The sequence below is a fragment of the Stegostoma tigrinum genome, chromosome 13 (assembly GCF_030684315.1).
Source record: "Stegostoma tigrinum isolate sSteTig4 chromosome 13, sSteTig4.hap1, whole genome shotgun sequence".
In the NCBI taxonomy this organism is placed as follows: Eukaryota; Metazoa; Chordata; class Chondrichthyes; order Orectolobiformes; family Stegostomatidae; genus Stegostoma; species Stegostoma tigrinum.
Window position 1 is genome coordinate 12,342,658 of NC_081366.1, and position 27,902 is coordinate 12,370,559.

Sequence of the window (27,902 nt, forward strand, 5' to 3'; positions counted from 1 at the left end):
GCACTCCTCTGTTTCTGGCACCCTAAGCATCCCAATTTTAACATGTGCTCCACTACAGCAGGCTGTGCATTCAGCTCCTTCCTGGTGTTGGGTTACTAACAACTCGCAACTTGTGGTTCTGGTAGAGTGCAGCCTCCTTTATATGTTGGGCCTGAGATCCTGTTTGGTTCCCGATGGTGCAGGATGAATCACTTGGCAGTCTTAATGAAAAGATGTGCTTGACTTAACAACAACTTGTAGTTTATAAAAACTTCAAATGACCTGCTCAGATGTGCCATGACACAGCTCTGGAGTATGTGGGACTTCTAGCTCAGAGACAGGGACACTATCATTGTGCTATGATGGCCCAAAATGTAGCACAGTTGCCGCAGGTAACTGTTATATTAACGAATGAGACGTAATTGCAAAGGCTGGCAGCAGCCAGGGATGGTCATCATTGGGCTTCTTCTGCCAAAGACTATGCGATGTTTTCTGATTGGGTGGAACTTTAGTACAGCTTCAATATTAACTCTCTCAGACCTATTACTTTCTACATCATCACCCAGGCACCTAAGCATCTTTCCCTTCCTTTCTCTCTCTCTCGGCTACTTTAAGAAACACCTTGATTTTTATCTTAAGTTCGGTGTTGAACCTAAAACTTCTGTAAGTCGCTAAGTGTAATTTGTTGTTGCTCAATCATGTTTCTGTGAAACACTTTGGAATGTTTTACCATGTTTAAGGTGCTACGTAAATCCTGCTGATGTGCAGTGTTTCTACAGTCACAGAGATTGGCACTGTTAAAAGAAAAAGACTCTTTTCAAACTGTCCAACAGTGGTCGCCCACATTGTGTAACTTGACCCTCGACCCCTCGGGGCCATGTTGCACAACACTGCGCCCCCCACCCCCCGCCGAATTCCAGCATCAAAGGAAAATGAGGTCAGCACAGAAGTTCAAACCGCAGAGAAGCCACTTCCTCCCCTCGAGTTTACAGACGGCCTGCAGGAAGTGGCATGCTTGGTCAGTCAGTAGCAGTTGGTCATGATATTGAATTGCTTCGTGGAAGCTGAAGCAGGAGTAGGTGTGTATCTGAGCTGGACGACAAACACAGATGTGGACAGAGATAACAAGGTGTAGAGCTGGATGAAAACAGCAGGCCAAGCAGCATCAGTGGAGCAGGAAGGCCGATGTTTCGGGCCTAGACCCTCCTTCAGAAAGGTTTAGAAGAAAGTTTCCGAAGAAATGTTGAGGCCCGAAACGTCAGCCTTCCTGCTCCTCTGATGCTGCTTGGCCTGCTGCATTCATCCAGCTCTACACCTTGTTGTCTCCGATTTTCCAGCATCTGTAGTTCCTACTATCTCTGAAACAGATCTGGGGAAATGAGAAGAATTCAGCTTGAACCTGTTTTGTGAGCAGAAATGAAAGGGGTGACAGTGGAAGTGCGCCAATGTCACCGTACTACCATCCCAGAGGCAAAGCTAAGTGCTCGGAGTTCAAATCCCCCCCACAGCATCTGACAGGATTTAAATCCAATGGATAAGATCTGGTTCCGTGATGGTGGCCATGAAACAATTGTTGCAAAAACCTATTTGTCTACATGACTGTATATCCCCCAGCAATGTGGTTAGAACAATTTAGTCAGTTCAAGGACAATTAGAGTTGGGTAACAAATATCAGCATTGCACAGTGTATACATCCCCCAGAAAGGACAAATAAAACATCAAAAAGGAAAATAAATTACAAGAAAGATAAAAAGCTTTCAAAGAGCTGATGGCCTTCATTGTCACCTGCAGGGTTGTGAAACTCTAACTGATCACAGAGGGGAATGAAATAAGCCTTGCATTTGAATTCAGTCCACTCAAAGACCAGGAAAATAAGAGGAGAGATGGTAAGAACTGCTGATGCTGGAGTGAGAGATAACACGGTGTGGAGCTGGAAGAACACAGCAGGCCAGGCAGCATCAGAGGAGCAGGAAAGCTTGCCGTTTCAGGTCTGCACCCTTTTTTCAGAAAAAATTTCTGAAGAAGGGTCCCAACCCCAAATGTCAGCTTTCCTGTTCCTCTGATGCTGTCTGGCCTGCTGTGTTCATCCAGCTCCACCCCGTGTTAAATAAAAGGACAGGATGTGAGATCCTGCAGTGTTGCCAACCCTGCAAAAATCTCTGGAAATTCATCTCCAGGATGCTGCAGAGGCCAAAAATTCAGAAAGAAAATCATAGAGGCTTTTAAAGAATTTTATTATTTCCATTAATCTGCTTTGCTTATTAATTGTTGAAAAGATTTGGACATGTGGGAGAAAAGATTTTGACTGAAAGAGACATTTAGCCCTATAATGATTAGACATCCAGCAATATGTCAAACCAGGGTTAGTAACTAGCTCTGTGTCTCTGTGCAGCTTCGCCTGTCATGTTACAGACCCACCTAAACAGGTCTCAAACTTCTCCAAGACACAATTAGAGTCAGTGCAGAAGACAGCAAAGCAATGAAGGCAGATGACCCTTGAGGCTATACAGGACAACAGCACATCCAACTTGCTCCACTGCTGGGCTTTTTGCCTTGACATTACCCACCAAACAATTCCAGGGCAACCACAGCTTCATGTAAACTGTTGTGGGTCAAGAAGGTATGTTAATAATGCACTCTGAAAGGCAACCCAGGGTCAATAACAAAAGATTTGTGAGCACAGCTAGTTGGGATCGCCCACTGTCATTCATGGAATGGTTATAGCAAAGAAGGGGAGGCCATCAGCCATTGTGATCTTGCCAGGTCTCCAAGTATAAGCAACACAAGTATAAGTGGTCCCACTTCCCTACTTTATCTTCCTGCGGCCCTGAAAACATTTTCTCTGCAAATAGCTATCCAATGCTCTTTTGAAAGCCATCATTGAACATTTCCACACACTAGAGTGTGTTCCAATGTTTCCTCTATTCCTTTATTTATTTATATTTATTTCGCTTCCCCTTAAATGCATCTATACTATTCGCTTCAACCACTCCTCGAGGTAGGGAGCGCCACATTCTCACCACTCTCTGGTGAAAGAGGTCACTTCGGAATTCCTTAAAGGGTTTGTTAGTGACTGTATTTTCTTTATATTTTGAGGGTAATGATGGTGCAGTGGTATTGTCCCTGAAGGAGTAATCTAAAGGCCTGAGCTAATGCTCTGCAGGCCTCAGGTTCAAGGCGCAACACAGTAACTGGTGGAATTTATATTCAATTAATAAATTTGGAAGATAAAGCTAGTAATGGTGAACGTGAAACTATTATTTGATTGGGATAAAAACCCATCTGGGTCCTTCAGGCACAGGAGTCTACCGCCCTTACCCAATCTGGCCTACATGTGACTCCAGGCACACAGCCATATGGTTGACCTTTAATTGCCCTCTAAAACGGCCTAGGAATCCACTCAGTCCAAGGGCAATAAGAGCCTTGATAATAAATGCTGCCCTTGACATTGATATCCTACAGAAGAATCAATAAATATTAATAATTTGTGCCCTTTTGTTGTGATCATTCCCACAAATTGAAAGGACTTCTCTGCTTTCTACCCCAGCCCCCAACTCCCTCAAGTTCTCCATTATTTGAAAGCAGCCTGCCTTTATGAACTGCTGACTCAGAATTTCAAATGGAAACCGTGGAGACGGGTCAAGGAACCATTGCCTGATTGCTCAGTTCCTGGCCTTTTGCCATGGGACAGAGTCAAATGTCTAATTACTCAACAACTTCCTTAAAACCAGGCAGCGTGAGTGACATCACCCCTACTCAATATCAACAAAGCTTGTCGAATTTTTTGTTTTGCAAACATGCTGGAGAGGCACTTAATGAAATGTAGCTCATATAGTGACTACGTTCCAAGTTTAAAAATACATCATACGGACACGCAAATTTTCCAGGGAAGTCACTGGGCAATGATCAAAAGCTGACCTTTCCCCCTCCTCAACATTCAGAAGGTTCCATTTAGATTCAGAAGGCGCCCATAATTTACAATGCAGACTGTGGCTGACGTCCAGGTCTCCATCAATGTCCATTACTGGGTACAGGCATTATAGTGCGAGTGAAGCCAGGACCTATTTATAGATCTCTCCAGCCAAGAATTCTCAGGAACACAACTCCTGTTTGGGCCAAAAGTAAAGAGAAACAATTGGAGTAAGAGTCGTCAGAGGCAGGAATGCAGAGGCCCAGTCCTGGCCTGAGAAGACCTTCCATTGCCCCCCTCCTCTGATTCTAAGTGGCCATCCTGCATCCCCCTATCCCAACCCTACTTTCCATTGCCTCCCTCACTCCAACCCTCTTCTCTATTCCCACACTATTCAAAAGGCATTCGACCAGCCAACTGTGCTCTGCCATTTGATAAATACCTTTGCTTGCATTGTCAGTCAAGGATCCGTCTCTCACCTCCTTAAATATATTCAACCAACCCACTTCCACTGCTATCTGAGAAAAAGCATTCCAAATGCTAACGCTACACTGAGAGGGGAAAAGAAATTCCCATTTGTTCCTCCATTTACAGCTTCACTTTCATGCTCTGCCTGACTCTGAACCCTGTACATATGCAATTGTCTGTGTCTAAGTGACCTACTGCCGTTGCTATGTTCTGAGCCCGATAGTGGATAAAGCAGCCAAATGATTTCAGAGATTAGGGACTTTCAGTCATGCATGTAGTGACACACCTTCTTTGCTGTAAGGGGAAGGGGAAATCAGAAGGACTTTATTCATGCAGAGAGATATGCTGATAAAACCATAAGAAATAGGAACAGGGCTAGGCTGTTCGGCCCCTCAAGCCTACTCTGCCATTCAGTATGTTCATGTCAGATACAATATTCCTCTGGCCCGTTTTGCTGCCCTTTCTTCATAACTGTTGATTTTTCTACTGAACTAGGATCTATCTCCACCTTAAATGTACACAAGGGCTCTGCTCCCACAACACTCTGTGACAAGGAGTTCCGATCCTTAGAGAGAAGAAACTCCTTCTCACCTCAGTCTTAAATTGGTGCCGCTTTATTCTGAGATTACTCCCTCTGGTGCTGGGCTTCCCCATGAAGGGGAACACCCTCTCAGCATTTACCCTGTCAAGCCCCTGTATATTTCAATGAGTTCACCGCTCATTCTTCCAAACTCCAGCGAGTACGTACAAACCTGTTTAACCTTTGTTGATAAGACAATCCTGCCATACCAGGCATCATCCCAATGAACCTTCACTGAACTGTCTCCAGTGAAAGGATACCTTTCCTTAAATAAAAAGGACCTGCTCACAGTACTCCAGATGTGGTCTCACCAGCACCTTGAATGGCCTCAATCTATATATCCTACAAGACCTGGGTCCACATGAAGCAGCATGGCAGGGTCACCCTGACCCAGTAACCGCTCACATTCATCAGCGAAAAGGATTCTTGTCACAGACAGCAGAGATGTGATTAAACAAATACTGCAACTTCTATAGAAGGGAAAGGTTGTCTGCTCCTACTGTTAGCTCCCACTCAATCTCATCTGGAAGCTCCTTGAGTGCATCATACACTCTTCAGATGCTGCTAACAAGTTGGGTTTAAGGACGAGTATGAAATCTTGTTTAAGCTAAAGTGATAAACACCCAAGCAGAACATTGACAGCAAGCAATGGAGCAAGCACGAGAGACTGAGGGCAGCACGGCGGCTCAGTGATTAGCACTGCTGCCTCACAGCGCCAGGGACATGGGGTTGAATCTGTCCTTGGATGGCTGTCTGTGCGGAGTTTGTACATTCTCTCAAGTCTGTGCGGATTCCCTTTGGGTCTCCGGTTTCCTCCCACAGTCCAAAGATGTGCGGGCTAGGTGGATTGACCATGCTAAATTGCCCGTAGTGTTCAGGGGTGTGTAAATTAGTGGGATGGGTCTGAGTGGGATGCTGTGTGGGTAGGTGTAGACTTGTTGGGCCAAAGGGCCTGTTTCCACACTGTAGGGATTCTATGATGATAAATAGAGCGTGGACTATCATAGAGGATTGAGCGAGTGTGACATGAAGGGTGATGTAGTATGTGAGGTTACAGGTTACTGAGTATGCAAAGGAGTGGATCCCAATAGTGGCCAGTTTCCCCAGAGTGCAGAATGCCAGGAGTTCAGTTCTCAGGCTGTGGATTACCAGGTGATGTCAGCGGTGGAGCACTGTGGAGATTGGATGTGGAATCAGAGAGTGGATTGTCAGCTAGAGGTTCAGCTGGAGAGACTAGGACAACTGGATGCAAAGGGACTTGGCGGACAGCTAAATCTTTGGAAAATACTCTTGCAAATGGGCTGGGCACTAAGAACAACCACCAGGGTTGCACACTGATGCCTATGCACTGTGAACAGTTCCCTCAAATAAAGGGAACAGGAGGAGGCCATTCAGTCCCAACCATTCAATGAGATCATAGCTGATTTCTATCCATTCGCTGTTCCTAAATCCATATCCCTGAATACCCTGGCTCAACAGACCTTGATCAATCTCAGACTTACGTTTATTAATTGAGCTGGCAGTTTTGTGGAGGGAGATCCACACTTCTTCACTTCATCTGATACAAAGTCTCCACAATATACTTCGGACATAAATTAACAATGAGGGAGTTACAATTAAGGACAGAATAGGCTAAGGGATGAAGTGGACCATGCACATGAAATAAATGGTCAATTCCAAAAGCAATTAGTTGCTTGGTAGTACAGGCCCCAAAATCTGGCTGAAGAGAGAAATACAGGGCTGAACTTTAGAGGAAATGGCAAGGTGTTAATTTTGGCAAGTTTCACGGAGGTTTAAACAATTTACCCTTTCCAAGCTCAACTCATTTCCCATGGACCGTGCCCGTATGACATCCCATTCCCGCTCACCATGGTGGAAGTACTCACCACTGGTGGTACCTCCCAGGATTCCTGGCACCAGCCCAGTACCTGGTCAAATGCTGGCAGACTGCAGTTGCCTGGCACATCTCCTGTCAGTTGCCTCATGCATGTCTGACAGAGGACAATTGGCACCCGAGCAATGCCAATAGGGAAGCCGCAGGTTCTGGCGGGTGGTAGGATGGAAAGGGTTGGTGTTGCGTGCAGCCACTGCTTGTGGAGTGTGCGCTGAGATGTTGGTGTCTAACATGGAGGGCTGGAGGCGCAAGAGGTGAGCTCGAGTTATCAGGATACCACTAGGATTGTCGTTTGGGACTTATCACCATCTAATTCTTTTATCCAGCGAGGAGATTGGGAGGGTGTGTGCCAAAGAGGTGAGATGGCGTAGTAATGTTGATCTATGCTAACGCATGCAAATAGGCCTCTCTCACCACTCACTAACAAGAATCTTATCTCACTATTTAACATTAGTTGGAAAATTGGTCCTGACATTGACAAGCCCCTTGTTAGGCAACCATGTGATTTTGCTCCCTTGCTGTACATAGCCCATGTCATTCAGGGGCTGGGAAGATTCTGCCCACATTATCAAAACCTTCACTCCTAGCACTCATCAGGACAAACACGAGAGTGCCAAATTCCAAAGAATCATAATACTTTGTACTGCAGGATAAAAAAAAGTCAACTGATTTTCTGAAGAAGGGTCCTGACCTGAAGCATCAGCTTTTGTGCCCCTAAGATGCTGCTTGACCTGCTGTGTTCATCCAGCTCCACGCTACATTATCTCTGGTTGTCAAGTTAACCCACTAGGGTCAATCAAAGTCAACTTGGGATGGATAAGTGAGAGACGGGGGTGTCTAAACAAAAGGGTCAAGCATCAAGTGGCCCAGTGGTTAGCGCTGCTGCCTCACAGTGCTAGAGACCCAGGTTTGATTCCACCCTCAGGTGGCTGTGTGGAGTTTGTACATTTTCCCTGTTTCTGTGTGGGATTCCTCCCACAGTCCAAAGATGTGGACGTTCGGTGGATTGGCCGTGGGCAGTACACCACAGGTGGGTCTAGGTGGGTGTGGACTTGATGGGCTGAATGACTGCTTCCACATTTAGCGATTCTATCACTCTCTACTTTTGAAAATATCTACCCTTTTCTAAACTGCCTCTTACTTCATGTGGCTATCATGAGCTTTGTTGGTTTAGCCCTGGTATAGCTCCTTACCTGACCATATTCCTTCTCAATTGCAGCTCTCTGTTTACTAAACGACCTGAAACAGAATACAAAAACATAATGATATCAGAGAAGTGAAGCCTGATTACCTGGTAATCACAGTGTAGTTACTGTATAAACAAAAGAGCTGCAGGCAAGTCCAGTAGATTTTTTTTAACAAGTGTCTAGTCCTCCCTGTATGTCAAAAGGACCACTGGGCTTCCAGCCGGGTGGAGGGGTTGTTGACACTGTCAGGGGGGTGTTACCGAGGGAGGGCTGCGCTGTCGGAGGGATGTTACCGAGGGAGGGCTGCACTGTCGGAGGGATGCTACCGAGGGAGGGCTGCACTGTCGGAGCAATGATATGAAAGGAGTGTAGCACTGGCAGAGGGGTAGTATTGAGGAAGTACTGTACTATCAGAGGGCCAGTACTGAAGTTTACTGCTCTGTCAGAGGAATGGTACTGAGACAGCATTAAAGGAATTCTGTGCAGTTATGCTCAACCCTCAGGAGAGGTTCTCTTAGTTTATTATAGTTCCAGGTAGGATTCCTAAATTGTTAAGCTCCAGAGGTGATGAGTGATGAGCTACCAGCCCCCTTATTCATTCATTTAATCCCTTGGTTGTTCACAACAAGGTTAATTTAATCAGGGACCCCTTATCTTTCTCTCAGACACAAATGAAGCTTTCTCAAGTCAACAAAGAGTGAATTTATTAATGACTATGTGTGAGGAATTAATAATGCAACATGTACAGATTAGAAATAAGAGATGAGGTCAAAAGGATAAAAGTATTTTGAAAAAACACATCAGACTCTGAATTGTTGGTGAAGAGCTGACAGTTAAATGTTAAATGTGGAGGAATGTTAGCATTGACATTGGTAGTGGGCTGCTGGTTTCAAGATTCTTCAGTTTACAGGTTGGTTGAGGTTCTATTCTTCCAATTCCTTTTAAGCATAACTGAATCCCAGTATTCAGGGACAGAGAAAGGCCTTTTGACTGCTTTCTCTTTTTTTGCCTGGCTTACTCGGAAGTTGTCCTCCATCACTCATGATGTGGAGATGCCAGTGTTGGACTGGGATGACATTGTCAGAAGTCACACAACACCAGGTTACAGCCCAACAGGTTTATTTGAAATCACAAGCTTTCAAAGCACTGCTCCTTTGTCAGGTGAAGGAGCGGCGCTCCAAAAGCTTGTGATTTCAGCTAAATCTGTTGGACTATGATGCGAGATAATAAAATGTGAGGCTGGATGAACACAGCAGGCCAAGCAGCATCTCAGGAGCACTGTGCTCCTGAGATGCTGCTTGGCCTGCTGTGTTCATCCCGCCTCACATTTTATTATTTTGGATTCTCCAGCATCTGCAGTTCCCATTATCTCTGGACTATGATGCGATGTCGTGTGACTTTGGACTCTAACACTCAGAGTGAGAGAGAGGGGAGAGGACCTTTTACCTGCAAAACAGGATGAGTGGGGAAAAGTTCCTCAACTGAGACCTAACACATGTACTTACACAGCCCCACTGGCACACAAATAGAGTTGAAACTGCTTTTTTACCCTCAGCCCTTGCATATTTGCCAAAGGGAAAAATGTGAAACATCTCTTTGTATGGGGAATAAGCTGGGTTGCTGTCAATTTGGGGTTTAGAGTCGTGAGCCTCTCATTATTGTTGTAGTTGTTAGAGATCACAGCGCAGTCTGCTCTGACTTGGCTTGTTTCTCATTTGAGGATTGTTGGTCGAAGTTCACTTGGCGCCTTTCGGTGTGAAATTCTGCGGGTCTCTCACTGTCTTCAGATAGGCACATAATTTACATCTGCAGCCCTCTTTTAAAAAAACATGTTTTGGAATTACGAATTTAAAAATGCCCACTGTACTTTAGGGCTCTGACTCGCGATCCTGAAACTCCCAAGAGGGGCAATTAAAGCACAGGAGGAGACTATTCAGCCTAATGCAGCAGTTTGTTGAACAAACTTCCCAATTTATTGCTGCACATTCCAGCTTTCTATCTATAAATTCATTCCCAAACCCTGATTCATTCCCATTACTTCTCCCTCATATCCCCTGCTGAATAACAGCGCAGCGCTCCCTCAGTATTGCAGTGCCATATCAAGCATGTATGCATGTTTCTGAAGAGGATCCCCTGATCAGATTGGGAATGTTATACATAATGGACCACAGTGGACACCTCATTCAATTCCTGCACCCTTTCAGACTGGTTCCTCCATAACATTTAATTTAACAATCCTGTGGGGACACGGAAGCTAATTTCCTTGTTGCAGCTCAAAAGGTTGTGATATCACAACACATTTCAGGTTCTCAATGGCGTGAACAAGGCAGTTTCTGAGGGCAGTCACTGGGCTGATCTCTGAGCAGAAACTAGCAATGTTTCAACGACCTTCAGACAGTGCAGATTCCACACAAACAGGCTGCTTCTTAACCTTGCTTATTACCATTCCAGATTGCTGCTAACTCATACATGCTCACCCATTTCAGAGGGAATTTTGAGGAGTGGAGACTGTGTGAGGGTGTAGGGCGCAGTGTTATTGTACTGTAGGAGGGTTGGGGCTGACGGAATGCCACACTGTCAAAAGGTCAGTACTAAGGGAGTGTGCCACTATGCAAGGAGCTAACTTTCAAATGAGCCCCATCAATTCAAGGACGCTTTGTCCTCTCAGGCAAATGCAAATATTTCTGCAGGACTGTTTGAAGGAGAGCAGGGATGTTCTTTTCTGTGTTGTGAGGCTTATTCCCAAACTAACTTCAGAGAGGGAGATGATCTAGCCATTTATCACATTGTACACACACACAAACTTCCACAAAAAACAAAACAGCTGGGATTCAGGGCTGGTCTCTCAGTGACTGAGCTGGGAGTCAGGGCCAGTCTCTCACTGACTGAGCTGGGAGTCAGGGCCAGTCTCTCACTGACTGAGCTGAAGTGGGAATGTTCTGTCTCATAGTCAGAATGCCAGTGTACAGTTGAGAGACATGCTCATGACACCATCACTGCCATAGCACATAACTTGTCAGTATGAAGGAATCATGTTCCATCTTGCCTCCGACCACTTGAAGCATGACATGTCACATGAAGCTTACTTCTCTCATGTAAACCTATGGCAGCCCAAACACTTATGTATCTTTCAATGTATCATTTATATATCATAGGTAGCTGTAATAAATTCTTCAATACCATACTGTCCGCACAAGTTTCTTATGTTATAATGGATAGCACAAGCATTGTCACATCAGTTAGGACTGGAAAACATACCACTGGGGAACAGGACTGATTCCTTCACAATGTAGGCCCACCTGACTCTCACTAAGTCAACTTCACCAACAGCAACAAATTTATCATTCTTAGTCTCTTATCCATTGATCAGCCTTGCCCCTGCATTTTCCTGAAGCTTCCCCCCACATTGTAACCTTCTAATCTCTGTGCATCCCTTTTCTCAACTCTATCCCACTGGTAGACATGCTCCATTGGCTCAGAGACAATGGGAACTGCAGATGCTGGAGAATTCCAAGATAATAAAATGTGAGGCTGGATGAACACAGCAGGCCAAGCAGCATCTCAGGAGCACAAAAGCTGACGTTTCGGGCCTAGACCCTTCATCAGAGAGCTGATGAAGGGTCTAGGCCCGAAACGTCAGCTTTTGTGCTCCTGAGATGCTGCTTGGCCTGCTGTGTTCATCCAGCCTCACATTTTATTATCTTGGAATGCTCCATTGGCTCCTCTCTACACCTCTAGCAAAATATTTGGATCACCTGTGTTAATTTCTTACGCTGCTTCATGCCATATTGTGTTTGATAACACTTCTACAAAATGGTTTGGGATGTTTTAGTCTGCCAAATGTGGTGCAGAAATCCAAAATATTGTCAAATCTGTCAAAAAACATGGAGCTGTGATGAAAATTGATCTATGGATCAAATCAACTCTGGTTGCAATTTTGCCCACAATGGAAGCAATTTCCCAGAATTTGAAAACTCATGGTTTGTGCACAATTACGTCAATAATTTTGTACAAATACACATATTAGTGCACATGCTTTCTGTTTTCTTTAGTGGGACGTGAACAATGCTGGAAAGGCTATCACTTGTCATCTATCACCAAATTTCTCCTGAATGCCTTACTTGACTAGTTGAAAGGTTAAGGGTTGCCCACAATGCTGTGTGGCTGCATTCACACACAGGCCAGATTAGCTATGGACAGCAGAAACAAACACGAAAATGCTGGAGAACCTCGGCAGGCCTGGCAGCATTCGAGGAGAGAGAAACAGTTAATGTTTCAAGCCTGACAATGACTCTTCTTCCAAACTGAACGTGATTGGAAAGTGGTCATTTTTATGCTTTTGACAGAGGAAGAGCAGACGGAAGGGATGGTGTGGAGGCTCATAGCAAAAGCCAAAAGTAAATGTCCTTCCCTCAAAGGCATTTGTGAACAAAGTGAGTTTTAATCATAATCGATAATGTGTGCCATGATAACCATGACTGAACTTAGCTTGCTATTCCAATTTTATTAATTGAATTCAAAGTTGACCGGCTGCCATAGTGGGATTTGAGTCCATGTTTCTAGAAAATTCACTGGGTTTTTGCATTAGTGACAATGTACCCAAAATAATTATTCTGGTGCAAGTTTGCTCACATTTATCAGCACAAATATCAATAGTGATATTAAAATACTTGCAGTTCAATTAATCTGTGCATATAATCATGTGGCCTCTGAGTATAATTATACATGAACATGTAACACCAACAGTGTAACACTCACTTTTTCTGCTTGCCTGGCTGAGTGCAGCACTAGCACACAGCAGGTCAACACCATGCAGGGCACAGCAACCCAGTTGGCTGGTGCAGTGACTGTAATGAGATCAGCCTGGTGGACCTCACAGAATTTGAGCTCCCTGATTGGGGCTGTTAACCTGGTCCAATCAGGGAGCCCTGGCTGACAGATAGAAACAGGAGTGTCAGAGGTTCTGCTCACTCCGGGGAAATCAACACAAGAAAAACACTTATATACAGCAACTCTAAATGATCCAGAACACAACATCATCCAAACACATTGCTGAAAACAGATGTAATCACAGCTTGCAGATAAAATTGGATTGGTGCTTGAAGGGGAAAACTATCCAGGAATCATACAATGATACAATGCAGAAGAGGTTCTTTGGCCCATCATGTCTGTGCTGACAAAAAACTATTCTAAATCTACACACATCCCATGTTCCTACTCTATGCTTGCAGCATTGAATGCGATGACATTTCAAGCGCTCATCAAAGTATATTTTAAAAGTCGTGAGGTTTCCCATCTCAACTACTCTCCCAGCCAGTGCATTCTAGGCCCCCAGTGCCCTCTGGTTGAACAATTTTTTTTCCCCCCGAATCTCCCTTCTCCCCTTCATCTCAAAATTATGCCACTTTGTTACTGACCCTTCAACTAAGGGATGAGCTACTTTCTATCAACCCAATGGGGGAAGCTCAGGGGAATTAGTAGCTAATCAAATAGCCTCCGTCTGTGTTGCATCAATTCACAATTCTGCCTGCAGAAGCCATACGGTAATAGCTTGATCAGAATGACTACGTTGTGTCTGAGACATTGGCGAATACCAAAGATGGTAATGGATGATTAACCAAAGAGTTTAAGATCTGAATTTGAAACATAATAAGACCACTCAGCGAAGAGTGGTGCAGAAAACTATATTAATGGCATATTTTGTTGTTACTCATTCATAAGATGTGAGAATTGCTGGAAAGGACAGCATTTATTGTCCATCCTTAATTACCTCTGAGGTACTACTTCCCAAGCTCCAGCAGAAATTGGCTGAGAGTCATTGACATTGCTGTGGATCTGGGACTGGAGTCACACAGTAAAAGACCTTATTCCTAACAGCACTAGGGGGTGCCCCTACACCAGATGGCCTGCAACATGGTTCACTTAAACCTGGCAGCAAGGGTTCAATTCCCACCCTGGGTGAGGTTACCATGGAAGGACTTTCCTTCTTAACCTCTCCCCTCACCTGAGATACGCTGGCTCTAAATCACCACAGCTGTCGTCTCTCTCTCTGTCTGTAATGAGAGAGCAGTCTGATAAGACTATGGTGACACAACAACTCAAGGGTAATTGGCAATGGGCAATAAATACTGATCTTTGTAACTGAACTCACACCCCAGCAGAAAAGAAAGGAAACACTTCTGTGAAGATAGATTTAAACAAATGCCTCATGTGTTTGCACCTGAGCAATGGTCCAACCTGATTTTATTTCCTCTGAATATCTCACCCTTTGAGGGGGTTTATGTAAACCTTAATGTAAGATTCAGTTCAATGGTAGAATCAAAACAAATCTTATGCTTGTAAATGAAACGAACTGCCAAAGCTTAACTCAAGTAACCTCCTTTTACTATCGGTTCAGTGACAGCTTACATTCAAACCAAAGACACAGAGGAAAGCTTTATTTTAACAAATCCAGAGACCAACAGACTGAATACACTTGGTTCACAAACTCTTGTTTTATTTGCAGTCTTGGCTTTCTGGAAAAGATTGACAATAAATCAACTGCTGTTCAAATTTAGTTTGGGGCCATCAGAGAAACTCATGCTCAGTGTGTTCAGCAGAGCATTTGTTCAGCTTGCTTCACGCAAGAATTATTCCTCACTGTTCAAACTTTACACTGGACGCACAATCTCCTGTCTGAATCTGTTCCAATATTGCACACTGTCAGCAGGCTACAGCCTGCCCAATGTTTTCCCTTGTTGACCTTTACTTAGGTAGGGCACAGACTTCCCAATGCATAACTTGGCGATGAGAACACAGCACTGGGACTCCAAGTGAAAACAGCAGCAAAGGTCTGATGAGCCATTGAAATTGATTAGAGATAACTGACTGAAATGGAAATTCCACCAAAACGTCAGTCCGAGACTGTGTTCTCATTCATTTAAAGGCTGAACTGCAGTGTCTGTGTCTTCTAATTGGGAGGAGAGTCTTGGGGCAAACAGGTGGTGGTTGGGTGGGGGAGCAGAGTTGGGGGAAGCATGCTGTAAATACCATAACCAAGAGAACCTGCATTTGTATCACTCCTCAGGATATCTCAAAGCAGTCCACAACCAGTTAAGTACTTAATAAAAACTGAAAGAACTGCAGATGTTGCAAATCCTTTTATTCATTCACAGGATGAGGGTGTCACTGGCCAGGCAGCATGTATTGTCCATCCCTAATTGCCCAGCGGGCAGTTAAGAGTCAACCACATTGCTGTGGGTCTGGAGTCACATGCAGGCCAGACCAGGTAAGGATGGCAGTTTCCTTCCCTGAAAGACACCAGCGAACCAGATGGGATTTTCCCGAACAATCAATGGTGGATTCATGGTCATCATTAGATTCTTAATTCCAGATATTTTTACTGAATTCAAATTCCACCATCTGCCATGGCAGGATTCGAACACAGGTCCCCAGAATAACATCTGGGTCGTCAATGCAGTAATAATACCACTAGGCCTTTGCCTAGTTCTGAGGAGGGGTCAGCAGACCTGAAATGTTAACTCTGATTTTTTCTTCACACATGTACCAAACCCGCTGAGCTTTTCCAGAAACTTCTGCTTTTGTTCCCAATTAAGTGTTTCATCTTATGAGGAAAGACCGAGCCTGTACTTTCATTGGAGTACAGAAAAATTGAAGATCTTATTGAAACATGGAAGATTCTGAGGGGCTTAATACAGCAGATGATGAGGGGATGTTTCCCTTCATGAGAGCAGTCTGGAACTGGGAAGCGAGGGGTGAGCCATTAAGATGGAGGGGAGTAGAAATTTCTTCCCTTGGAGGGACATTAATGTTTGGAATTCTCTTCCCCTGTGAGCAGTGGGTATTGAACATATCAAGGCTGAGTGAGCCTGAGTTTTGATTGACAAAGGGGAAAAGTATTATTGGGGACAGATAGGAAAGCTAGTCCCTGTCAGATCAGCCAAGATCTTATAGAATGAGAGAGCTGGATAAAAGGGCCTGATTAGCCTTCTCTATCTATTGTAATATAGGAAACACAATAGTCAAAACTACACACAGCCAGGTCCTCACACTGTATACGTACAAGGAGCTGTTATTCCTCCATAACTGGAGTATATTTGGGAAAGGGACTGAGTCCCAAAGTGTGGTGAGCCTGTGGAATTCCCTACCGGAACAGGCAATTCAACACATCCTCTCTGATGAAGGGTCTAGGCCCGAAACGTCAGCTTTTGTGCTCCTGAGATGCTGCTGGGCCTGCTGTGTTCATCCAGCCTCACATTTCGTTATCTTGGATTCTCCAGCATCTGCAGTTCCCATTATCACTCACCAATTCAACACATCACATGTTTTCAAGATGGAGTTCAACATAGTTCTTAGGACTGAAGGAATCAAAGGGCATGGGAAGAAAATGGGAACAGGGGACTGAGCTGGATTAGCCACCACAATCCTACTGAATGGTGGAGCAGGCTTGAAGGGCCGAATGACATACTCCAGCTGTTTTCTGTGTTTGTATGTAAGAAAAAGAGCCACATTTTCCCACTAATAAAATCATCCTCTGATCCACAATTTAGTGCCCACCCATAGACATGACTCCATGAGATGCTCTCCTGCTCCTGGTTCAGGAAATCAAGTTCAAGCCTCCGCCCAGAGACCTGAACATGTGAATCCAGGTGGACCTCCTGCTGTACTTGTTGAAAGAAGGAGAGATGAATAAACAAACGTGCAGCTATAGACTGTCTTTCACAGCTAAAGCATGTCTAAAAGCACTTTTATAGTCAGAATCTGGAAACAGACCCTTCGGCCCAACCAGTCCATACCAACCACAATCCCAAACTAAATAAGTCCCACCTGCCTGCGCTTGGCCCATATCCCTCCAAATATTTCTTATTCATGTACTTTTCCAAATGTCTTTTAAACATTGAATTGTGCCCACATCCACCACTTCCTCTGAGTTAATTTCACACGTGAACCACTTTCTGTGAAAACACTGCCCCTAATGTTGTTTTCAAATCTTTCTCTTCTCACCTTAAAAATACGCCCCCAATCTTGAAATCACCCACCACAGGGGGAAGTCACCTGCCATTCACCCTTTCTATACCTCCGTAAAGGTCATCCCTCAACCACTTACCTTCCAGTGAAAACAGTCCCAGCCTATCCAGCCTCTCCCTATAACTCAAACCCTCCATTCCCAGCAACATCCTGGTCAATCCTTTAGAAACCCTCTTGAGCTTGATAATATCTTTCCTAAAACAGGGCAACCAGAACCCCACACAGTACTGTAGAAAAGGCCTCACCAATATCCTGTGTAACCTCAACAATGACGTCCCAACTCCTCAACTCAAAGGTGTCAGCAACGATGGCAAACATACTAAATACCTTCTTAACCACCCTGTCTACATGCGACACAAACTTCAAAGAATTACGTGCTTGAACCCGTAGGTCTCTCTGTTCTACTGCACTAACCAAGCTCCTACATTTAATTGCGCAAGTCCTGTCCTTGTTTATTTCACCAAAACCGAAACCTCATTTATTCAAATTAAACTCCACTCTCTCGCCTATTGTGAACTCTCTCCCTCAAAAAGCGGCTAAAGTTGGGAGGGTTAACAGAAAATCTCAAAATTGGGATCAATAGGCTTTTGTTGGGCCTGGGTATTCAACGGTTAAAAAATTAAGGAAGGCAAATGTGTGCCTGGATTGTTTACATCAACAATTGTCCACCTTAGCAGCATCAAAACAGGGTCAAGAGACTAAAGTAATTTCCCTATATTCCTACAAATCCTGGACCTTGTCATGTTAATGATTATGATCGAATAATCAGTCCCTGATGTGTAATTGATCGTTTGACCGTAAACATTGCCTTCAGCTGGTGACCAGCAGGAGGAAAATCATGCTGATGGAGGTTAGCATGCAATCAACAAACAAGCTAACCTCCAGGTGAAGCTCATACTTAACATTGTTAAATTACACTAGGGTGAAGGGTTTTATGGCTTGGTTGTAGTGTCCCTAACCTCTGGTCTTGATGGCCTGGGTTCAAGCCCCACCTGTTCCAGAGGTGAGCACATCTGAACAGTTTGATACAAAATAAAATAAATCACATTAGTGTGCACAAGACAACCTCAATATTTTTGGACATCACTCTACCAAAGAGAGTGTTGAGAACATAGTTAGCTGGCAGGAGCTCATTGAGAAAGGCAAGAGGTGAGGATGCACGTTGGATCAATTGGAAGCAAGGAAAGTCAAAGGCATATAGTCAGGAAGTCCACAAAATTCCGAGTTTAAAATCAGGACACAGCTGACCTCCTAACAGAATTTAAAACGTTTAAACAGCATTCAAAACAATGGTTTCTCAATGCAGAAATACAAGCCATTAGAGACTTGCTATGCAGTTGGGAATAAAGTCCTGCACAGACTTGCCACACCAAAATTAACAGGTGAAGAGCTAAAACATCCCCAGAAATATGGGCTATGGTAGACCAATTCATAATCAGATTGACCCTGCATTGACCAATTAGAAATCATGTTTTAGGAGGCAGGAAACTGCAGAATCAATAGACCAGTTCATGAGTGGATGGAGAGATAGGGGCTCAATGTGATTTTGCATATGTCAAGCTAGCAAAGCAAAGCGTTTTGTTGGTAATCACATCTAACCCCTGAAAGCTTTCCAGAAACTAAAACCAGCTACACAAACTGAAAACTGACGACTCCTCATCAGCAGAGTACAACAGGCCTTGGCAATTCAATTGAGCATCTCAGTTTTCAAAGACAAAATGGGAATCATAGAAGATACAGCACAGAGCATGGCCATTCAGGGGTGGGGCAGGGCAATGAAGAGAAACGGCTACATAATGGCATTGTCATGGACTTCATAACCCAAAGACCCAGGCTAAAGCTTTGGAGGCACAGGTTCAAATCCCAACACAGCGGCTGGTTGAATCTAAATTCAATTAATGAAAGGTAAGGAATTTAAAACTAGTCTTGATGATGAACATGAAACATAACCATGAAACAATCGCCCATTGTTGTTACAAATCCTTCTGATTTATTAACAGCTTTTAGACAAGGAATTCTGCTGCCTTTACCAGGTCTGGCCTACATGTGGCTCCAGACCCATACTGATTAGTTGACCCTTGAGTACAACCTGAAATTGCCAAACAATCCACTCAATTCAAGAGCAATCAGGGCTGAGCAAAAACTGTCCATGTCTCATGGACAAGAATAAAATAATTACAGCCCATCACAGGCGCCATGGCGGCTCAGTGGTTAGTGCTGCTGCCTCATGGCAGCAAAGACCCAAGTTTGATTCCAGCTTCAGGTGATATCTGTGCAGAGTTTGCACATTCTCCCAGTGTCTGTGTGGGTTTCCTTCTGGTGCCCTCCCACAGTCCAAAGATATGTGGGTTAGGTGGATCATCCAATGGGAATTACAGGGACACGGCACGGGGTTTGGGTCTGGGTGGGACACAGCGCGGGGTTTGGGTCTGGGTGGGATGCTCTTCACACAGTCAGTGTGAACTCAATGGGCTGAATGACTTGCTTCCATGCTGTAGCGATTTTATGATCATGCCTGTACCAGCTTTTTAAAAGAGCTATCTAATTCACAGATTTGGTACAAAGTGATTTTTTTTATTATTCATTCATGGGACAAGGACATTACTGGCTGGGGTAGCATTTATTGCCCATCCATAATTGCTCAGAGGGCAGTTAAGAGTCAACCACACTGCTGTGGGTCCGGAGTCACAAGTCGGCCAGACAAGGTAAGGATGTCAGAGATAATGGGAACTGCAGATGCTGGAGAATCCAAGATAATAAAATGTGAGGCTGGATGAACACAGCAGGCCAAGCAGCATCTCAGGAGCACAAAAGCTGACGTTTCGGGCCTAGACCCTTCATCAGAGAGGGGGATGGGGAGAGGGAACTGGAATAAATAGGGAGAGAGGGGGAGGCGGACCGAAGATGGAGAGTAAAGAAGATAGGTGGAGAGAGTATAGGTGGGGAGGTAGGGAGGGGATAGGTCAGTCCAGGGAAGACGGACAGGTCAAGGAGGTGGGATGAGGTTAGTAGGTGGATGGGGGTGCGGCTTGGGGTGGGAGGAAGGGATGGGTGAGAGGAAGAACCGGTTAGGGAGGCAGAGACAGGTTGGACTGGTTTTGGGATGCAGTGGGTGGGGGGGAAGAGCTGGGCTGGTTGTGTGGTGCAGTGGGGGGAGGGGACAAACTGGGCTGGTTTAGGGATGCAGTAGGGGAAGGGGAGATTTTGAAACTGGTGAAGTCCACATTGATACCATTAGGCTGCAGGATTCCCAGGCGGAATATGAGTTGCTGTTCCTGCAACCTTCGGGTGGCATCATTGTGGCAGTGCAGGAGGCCCATGATGGACATGTCATCTAGAGAATGGGAAGGGGAGTGGAAATGGGATCCTCCAGATGTCCACATGTCCAAGTTCTTCAGGGACCGCAACTTTCCCCCCACAGTGATCGAGAACGCCCTTGACTGCATCTCCCGTATTTCCCGCAACACATCCCTCACACCCCGCCCCCGCCACAACCGCCCTAAGAGGATCCCCCTCATTCTCACACACCACCCTACCAACCGCCGGATACAATGCATCATCCTCTGACACTTTCGCCATTTACAATCCGACCCCACCACCCAAGACATTTTTCCATCCCCACCCCTGTCTGCTTTCCGGAGAGACCACTCTCTCCGCGACTCCCTTGTTCGTTCCACACTGCCCTCCAACCCCACCACACCCGGCACCTTCCCCTGCAACCGCAGGAAATGCTACACTTGTCCCCACACCTCCTCCCTCACCCCTATCCCAGGCCCCAAGATGACATTCCACATTAAGCAGAGGTTCACCTGCACATCTGCCAATGTGGTATACTGCATCCACTGTACCCGGTGTGGCTTCCTCTACATTGGGGAAACCAAGCGGAGGCTTGGAGACCACTTTGCAGAACACCTCCGCTCAGTTCGCAACAAACAACTGCACCTCCCAGTCGCAAACCATTTCCACTCCCCCTCCCATTCTCTAGATGACATGTCCATCGTGGGCCTCCCGCACTGCCACAATGATGCCACCCGAAAGTTGCAGGAACAGCAACTCATATTCCGCCTGGGAACCCTGCAGCCTAATGGTATCAATGTGGACTTCACCAGTTTCAAAATCTCCCCTTCCCCTACTGCATCCCTAAACCAGCCCAGTTCGTCCCCTCCACCCACTGCACCACACAACCAGCCCAGCTCTTCCCCCCCACCCACTGCATCCCAAAACCAGTCCAACCTGTCTCTGCCTCCCTAACCTGTTCTTCCTCTCACCCATCCCTTCCTCCCACCCCAAGCCGCACCCCCATCCACCTACTAACCTCATCCCACCTCCTTGACCTGTCCGTCTTCCCTGGACTGACCTATCCCCTCCCTACCTCCCCACCTATACTCTCTCCACCTATCTTCTTTACTCTCCATCTTCGGTCCGCCTCCCCCTCTCTCCCTATTTATTCCAGTTCCCTCTCCCCATCCCCCTCTCTGATGAAGGGTCTAGGCCCGAAACGTCAGCTTTTGTGCTCCTGAGATGCTGCTTGGCCTGCTGTGTTCATCCAGCCTCACATTTTATTATCAAGGTAAAAGTTTCCTTCCCTAAAGGACATTAGTGAACCAACAATCAGCAACGGTTTCATGGTCGCCATTAGATTCTCAATTCCAGACTTTTTTCATTGAATTCACATCACAGCACCTGCTGTGGTGGGATTTGAACTCGGGTCCCCAGAGCATTACCTGGGTCTCTGTGTACAGCAACCCCATTTTGTCAGGCTCGCTGGCATTTCATTTCATATTAGTTTCTGGCCTTCTTTCAGTTTCATTTCCCAGCTCTCTCATAAAACGTTACATTTATTCCTTTCAAGTATTTAAAAAGATGTTAAGAACTGTCCACTGTAAAGCATCATGTCTTCCTTCTTACACTAAGCTGTGTTTAAGTGTCCAAATCTTGACTCAGAAAGTGATCCACCCCCAGGTTTTGCTGTCACTTCCCAGTAAACCCACTCCCAACATCTTTCTAACAACTCAGTTGAAGAGATGAATAACTTCCAGGTTCTAATGATTGGCTGTGACAATCTCACCAACACTTCACAGTCACGATTCTCATGAGAGGAGCATGACCTCTCCCTTCGCTCTGCAAACCCTGGACAGTCCTAACCCACAAGTGAAGTCAGTCATTTCAAATGTTGACACCTTTCACCAACACTTCACAGTCACGATTCTCATGAGAATGTTGACACCTTTCACCAACTCGGGACTAGTGGAACTTTCCTGCATCATTGACTAGCTTGTAATGACCCACTGTTATTTCCAACCATGTGATTTAACAGAAGTCTAAGGGAGAGAAGGAAGGTGGAAAGTAATACATAACCTTGGGGCAGACTTAGCATAAGAAAATTTTCAGGGCTACGGGGAAGCAGCAGTGAAGCGAAACAAATTGGATGCTGTATCAGAGAGCTGCCCACAGGCATGGATGTTTTAATTGCCTCCTTCATTGCCGCCATCATTCTACATCCTAATTTTCAATATTGCTTTTCAATAAGTGGTCCTGCTTTCCCTTCCATCCCCCATCCCACCACTGTTTTCCCTGAAAGTGCCGACTCTCAATCAGTCCCAAAGACGCAGACTGCCTCTTTCCCTGAAGAGGCGAGTGATTCTGGCTCGTACTACAGTTCAGATCGAGAAACAATGTTAGGGACTATATACCCAACAGCCTTCTTCCAAAGCTCGGCATTAACTGCCAGTGGGCTGTCCAGAGTCTGCTTCAACACGACACGCTGGGTCTAGAAATTGAGACTGCATTTCCATCCGTCTTAGTGTGGCATCACATACTGATTACTGTTCCATTTACAACAAGACCACGCAAAACGGCAGGGAAACTGTACAGGGACAGTAAGAACTGCTGATGCTAGAGTAAGAGATAACACGCTGTGGAGCTGGAGGAACAGAGCAGGCCCGGCTGCATCCGAGGAGCAGGAGGGCTGACATTTCGAGTCGGGACCCTTCAGAAATGGGGGAGGGGGAAGGGAGCACTGAAGTAAAGAGAGGGAGGAGAGGTGGGACTTGGGATGGTAGTTCTGTACATTTGAGGCAAGCAGAGGTGTACGTAGCATTTTCTCCCAGCTGCTAATAGAGAAGGACATCATCAAGCATAAGTGCTTCTCATTAAGAACGAATTAGAACAGGAGCAGTCCATTGAGTCCCCTGAGTCTCTTCCTATATTAAATAAGATTTACCTGATTTGCCTGGAGAAGCTCAGCAGATCTGGCAGCATCTGTGAAGAAAAAAGTAACAGTTAACATTTCGGGTCCGGTCACTCTTCCCAGATCCTCAGTTCTGAGGAACAGTCACTGGACCCGAAATGTTAATTCTAATTTTTTATTCACAGAAGCTGCCAGACCTGCTGAGCTTTTCTGACAACTTCTGTTTTTGTTCCTGATTTACAGCACCTGCAGTTCTTTCGGTTTTTATTAAGATTTGCCTGATTAACTACTTCATCCTCCCTAACAGCATTTTGCAGCACCTACCCGAAATGAATTGCAATAGCACAAGAAAGCAATTCACCATCAATTTCTCAAGGGCAATGAGGGATTGGCTCATTCTGCCCCTTGGCAATGATGCTCATATTGCTTGAAAGAATAAATGAAACTCCACTTTTCTCTCCAATACTCATATCCCTTGGTTTCCAGAGTGTCCAAAAATCTATGAATCTGTGTTTAATACACTCAAGAAATTATCATCCCCTACCCTTTCTCAACAAATGCAAACATTCACATTCTCCCTACCTCAGTCCTAAACAACTGACATCTTAATCTGAAAATATGTGCCTCTAGTTCTAGACCCTGTGTCAACAGGGGGTTGGGGGTGGACAAGAACTCTTCAGGAGCTACCATGTCTCAGAATTCTATATGTTTCATTGAGATCAGCTCTCATTCTGCCATGCTCCAGCAAGGACAAACTCATACAGCTATACAAATTAGGAACAGGAATGGGCCATTCAGCTCCTTGAACTGGGTCTGCAAAAACATTACTGATTTTCTACCACAATCCTTCCCAGCAGCCCTGAGAGTCTATCTGCATCAGATGGACTGCAGTTTCTGAAGCTGAATGCTCACTACTAATTGTGGTCCCAACTGTAACTTCTTGTCTACCCTTTACATCTCTGCCTCCCTTTTCAAACTATCAATGACAATCTCCACTGCACTCTGGGAAGAAAATTCCATGAACAATGACCCTCAGAGAGGAAAAAGAAACTTTTCATGTAGGCCTTAAATGGCCTACTGTTTTTCTTTAAGTTCTGTCCCCTAGTTTGAGTCTCTCCTGCAAGGAGAGGCATTCTCTCCATACCCACCCTGTCAAGGTCCTTTGGGGTTTTATTAAACGATACTAGATCTTCTCTACTAAAGTGCAATAGATACAGGTTTGGCCTTTCCTTACAAAATAACCATCTTCATCCTAGGAATCAATCAGGTGAACCTCCTCTGAATTATTACCAGTGTAATTATGTCCCTCCTCAATTATAGTGACTGAAACTACACACACCAGAGTCTTCCCTGTTTATTTAACACATGCTCTCAAAACGTCACCTACACGTTACCTTACATTCATTTCCCATCCAGAAGGATTTCATAAAAGTTCACTGCAAACAACAGAAACTAAAAACAGATCTGCAACAGATTTGGGTTACGGTGTCTCTGGGACTGGTGGATTAATGTTTGGGTCACTGCATGAATAAGTCAGGCCACTAATCCACTGCAGCTTCCTATTTCTTAATATTTTTTCTTTAACAGAAGTTACTAGAAAAAATACACATTTTGTTGAAATTTTTTATCTTGCAACAACCAGGGCAATTTGCAAGAAACACCAATTTAAGTGGAAAAAACAATTTCATCCAGTTTTCTCCTTAAAGTGGTATTTATTGTGAATTGAATTCAAGATGAAAAGCTTCAACAAAATATGTACTTTTTCCAGCAATACTGAAATCCAGTACTACTCAATGATTTGTTACAAAAGAATCAGAGATTGGATAGAAAATACACTATTTGAGGGTGGGAACTCATTTGATCTTATCCTGTGATCATTAATTTTCACCAACTCAGTCTATCGCTTTTCTACCCTTGTGCTCTTTTTGTTATAAACTTCAATCCTTCCTTCAGCACCAAATCCCACTCATTTCTCCTTCACCACCCACACCCCATTAGGTCTCCATTTTCAACACTTCAATTTCAGAATGCTCTATTTTCAAATCTCCCCCATAGATTGTTTCACTCCCCCTCTGACCTCTGCCTCATCCACAGCCTGCCAACCTCCTAACCCAACCCTGACCTATCATTGGGGCCCCACCAATCCAGCGCTGCCTTCCACCTTGTCCCTTCAGTTCGGTTCCGTCCAATAACCCAGCCCCTAACCTTCAAAACTCAACTTAAAAGGCCAACTCCTCCAGCAGATTCTTCAGGTTGCAAGAATGGAAGCCCCATGCATAGATTGGTTTCCACTGAGGAAGTTGAAGTGAACTAGACATTCCCAGTATTATTCAGCGAAAGGGAAAACTCAGTTCAGTCAATCTACAATTTAATTCACTCTTCCCATTGACCTAGAGAAAACCTCAAGTGCCTATTTTTCTCACAGAAATCTATAAAATTTTATCAGGGTTAGACACGGTAGATGCACGAAGGATGTTCCTGATGATGGGGGGAGTCCAGGACCAGGGGGGGACTGTTGGAGGATACAGGGCAAACATTTTAGCACAGTGATCAGAAAAACTTTCTTCACCCAGAGAGTGATGAGCCTGTAGAATTCTCTGCTACAGAAAGCATTTGGGCCAAAACATTGTTTTCAAGAAAGAGCTGGATGTAGCTCTTAGGTCTAAAGGAATCAAAGGGTGTAAGGTGAAAGCAGGAACAGGAGACTGGACTGGATGACCAGCTATGGAATGGCTGATCAGATCTGAAGGGCCAAAGGGCTTACCCCTGCTTCGATATTCCAAACTTCTAAGGATTTGACACTGGAAAAGGGTAAAGGGAGGATGTACAGTGTGAGGCAGGTTAAGAAACAGTGAGAAAGTGAGCAAGGAAGGAGAGGATGATTTGGATGTGAGCATTGGAGGTATGGTTAGTAAGTTTGCAGATGACACCAAAATTGGTGGTATGGTGGTCAGCCAGTCAGCCAAGATGAAGAGCAAATTACTGCAGATGCGCTCTCTCCACAGACACTGATTCGCTGTGATCTCCAGCATTTGTTATTTTCAGCAAAGATGGCTACTTCAAAATACAGTGGGACTTTGATCAGATGGGCCAATGGCCGAGGAGGGGCAGATGGAGTTTAATTTAGATAAATGTGAGGCACTGCATTTCAGTAAGGCAAATCAGGGCAGGACTTAAACACTTAATGGTAAGCTCCTAGGAAGTGCTGCTGAACAAAGAGAGGTTGGAGTTCCTTAGAAAGCAGAGTCACAGGTAGACAGGATAGTGAAGAAGGCAATTGGAATACTCTCTTTAATAGTCAGTGCATTGAGTACAGGAGCTGGGAGGGTCATGTTGAGGCTGTGCAGGACACTGGTTGGGCCACTGTTGAAATACTGTGTACAATTCTGGTCTCCCTGCTATAGGAAGGATGCTGTGAAACTTGCGAGGGTTCAGGAAAGGATGATGCCAGGGTTGGAGGGTTTGAGCTATAGGGAGAGGCTGAATAGACTGGGGCTGTTTTCCCTGGACCGTCGGAGGCTGAGAGATAAAACTTTATGAAATCATGAGGGGCATGGATAGGATGAGTAGCTTTCCCCAGAGTAGCAGGATCCAAAATGGGAGGGGATAGGTTTAAGGTGAGAGGGGAAAGATTTTAAAGGGACCTAAGGGGCAACATTTTCAGGCAGAAGGTGGCACGTGTATGGAATGAGGTGCCACAGGGTGTGTGGGAAGGGGGCTGGTATGGGGTTGCGGGGTGTGGTGGGCGACAGTAGAGCTGGTCACACAGACCATCTTGGTCAGGTTAAAACCCAGGGTCTGAGACTCATTTACCTGATGTCCTCCAGGAGCTCAGCATCCTGCTGATGCTTGCTCTGTACTTTACACAACTGCTCCGAGAAGCTGAGCTTCACCTCCTGGCTCACTCGACCCTGCGGGTAAAGTGGAGAAAGAATAGGTGATTAATTCTGTCTTTATGCCCCCTGTCCCTCTCCGTTCTCCTCCCCCCCCGGGGCTCAGTCTCGGCTCACCTTTCTGGGGGGAGGCTGCATGTTGAGGCTCCGTCTCTCTCCCTTTCGCTCTGTATCCTGGTGAGTGTCACTGTGGCTATACTCTCGAACTGACTGTCTCCAACTCCCTGTTGCTGAAGAAGGGTCCCGGCCAGCAACGCTGGGTCTCCTGCTCCTCTGATGCTGCTTGACGTGGTGTCCCTCCTGCTCCACACTGTTGTCTCTGTTTCTCTCTCTGTTTGTTAATATGTCTGTGTGGGTGTCTCGATCGCCCTGTTGTTTTTCTCTGTCTCTATATCAGTTTGTTTCGCGATCCTTCTGTCTCTCTACCTCTATTTGTTTGTCTTTCTCTCCCTGAAACTCTTGTCTATGTCTGTCTCTCTCTCCGTCCCGAAGCTCTGCAATCACTAGGCTCCTCCCACCGCGGAAGCAGCTCCTGTTAAAGGGCTAGAGTCCATGGAGAGGAGGAACTGAGGTAGAATCTACCCGCATTAATCCCAGACAGCGATAACAACTCCAGAAGGACCAAGTGTACAATAGTGACAGGTCAAAGGCAGCCTGAAAACTGGAGGGAGGGGAGAGAGAGAGAGAAAGGGGGGAGGGAAAGAGGAAGAGAGGGATGGAGGGAGCGAGGAAGGGGACAGTTGGGAGGGAGACAGGATTGGAGATAGAGAAGGT

The 27,902-nt window shown here is 45.3% G+C and overlaps 1 protein-coding gene across 1 annotated transcript in view; it reads right to left on the reverse strand.

The window, feature by feature from the left end:
• The window catches only part of LOC125458421 (F-BAR and double SH3 domains protein 2-like), a 63,770-nt gene extending 36,144 nt beyond the window's left edge, over positions 1-27,626 (reverse strand). Inside the window, exons 1-3 of the mRNA XM_059650573.1 lie at positions 27,246-27,626; positions 27,049-27,146; positions 8,025-8,070 (exon numbers count right to left, since the gene is read on the reverse strand). Of these exons, the coding sequence (XP_059506556.1) occupies positions 8,025-8,070; positions 27,049-27,146; positions 27,246-27,266 (165 nt within the window). The 5' untranslated portion in view covers positions 27,267-27,626. The remainder of the gene's footprint in view (positions 1-8,024; positions 8,071-27,048; positions 27,147-27,245) is intronic.
• Between the last annotated feature and the right edge of the window lie 276 nt (positions 27,627-27,902).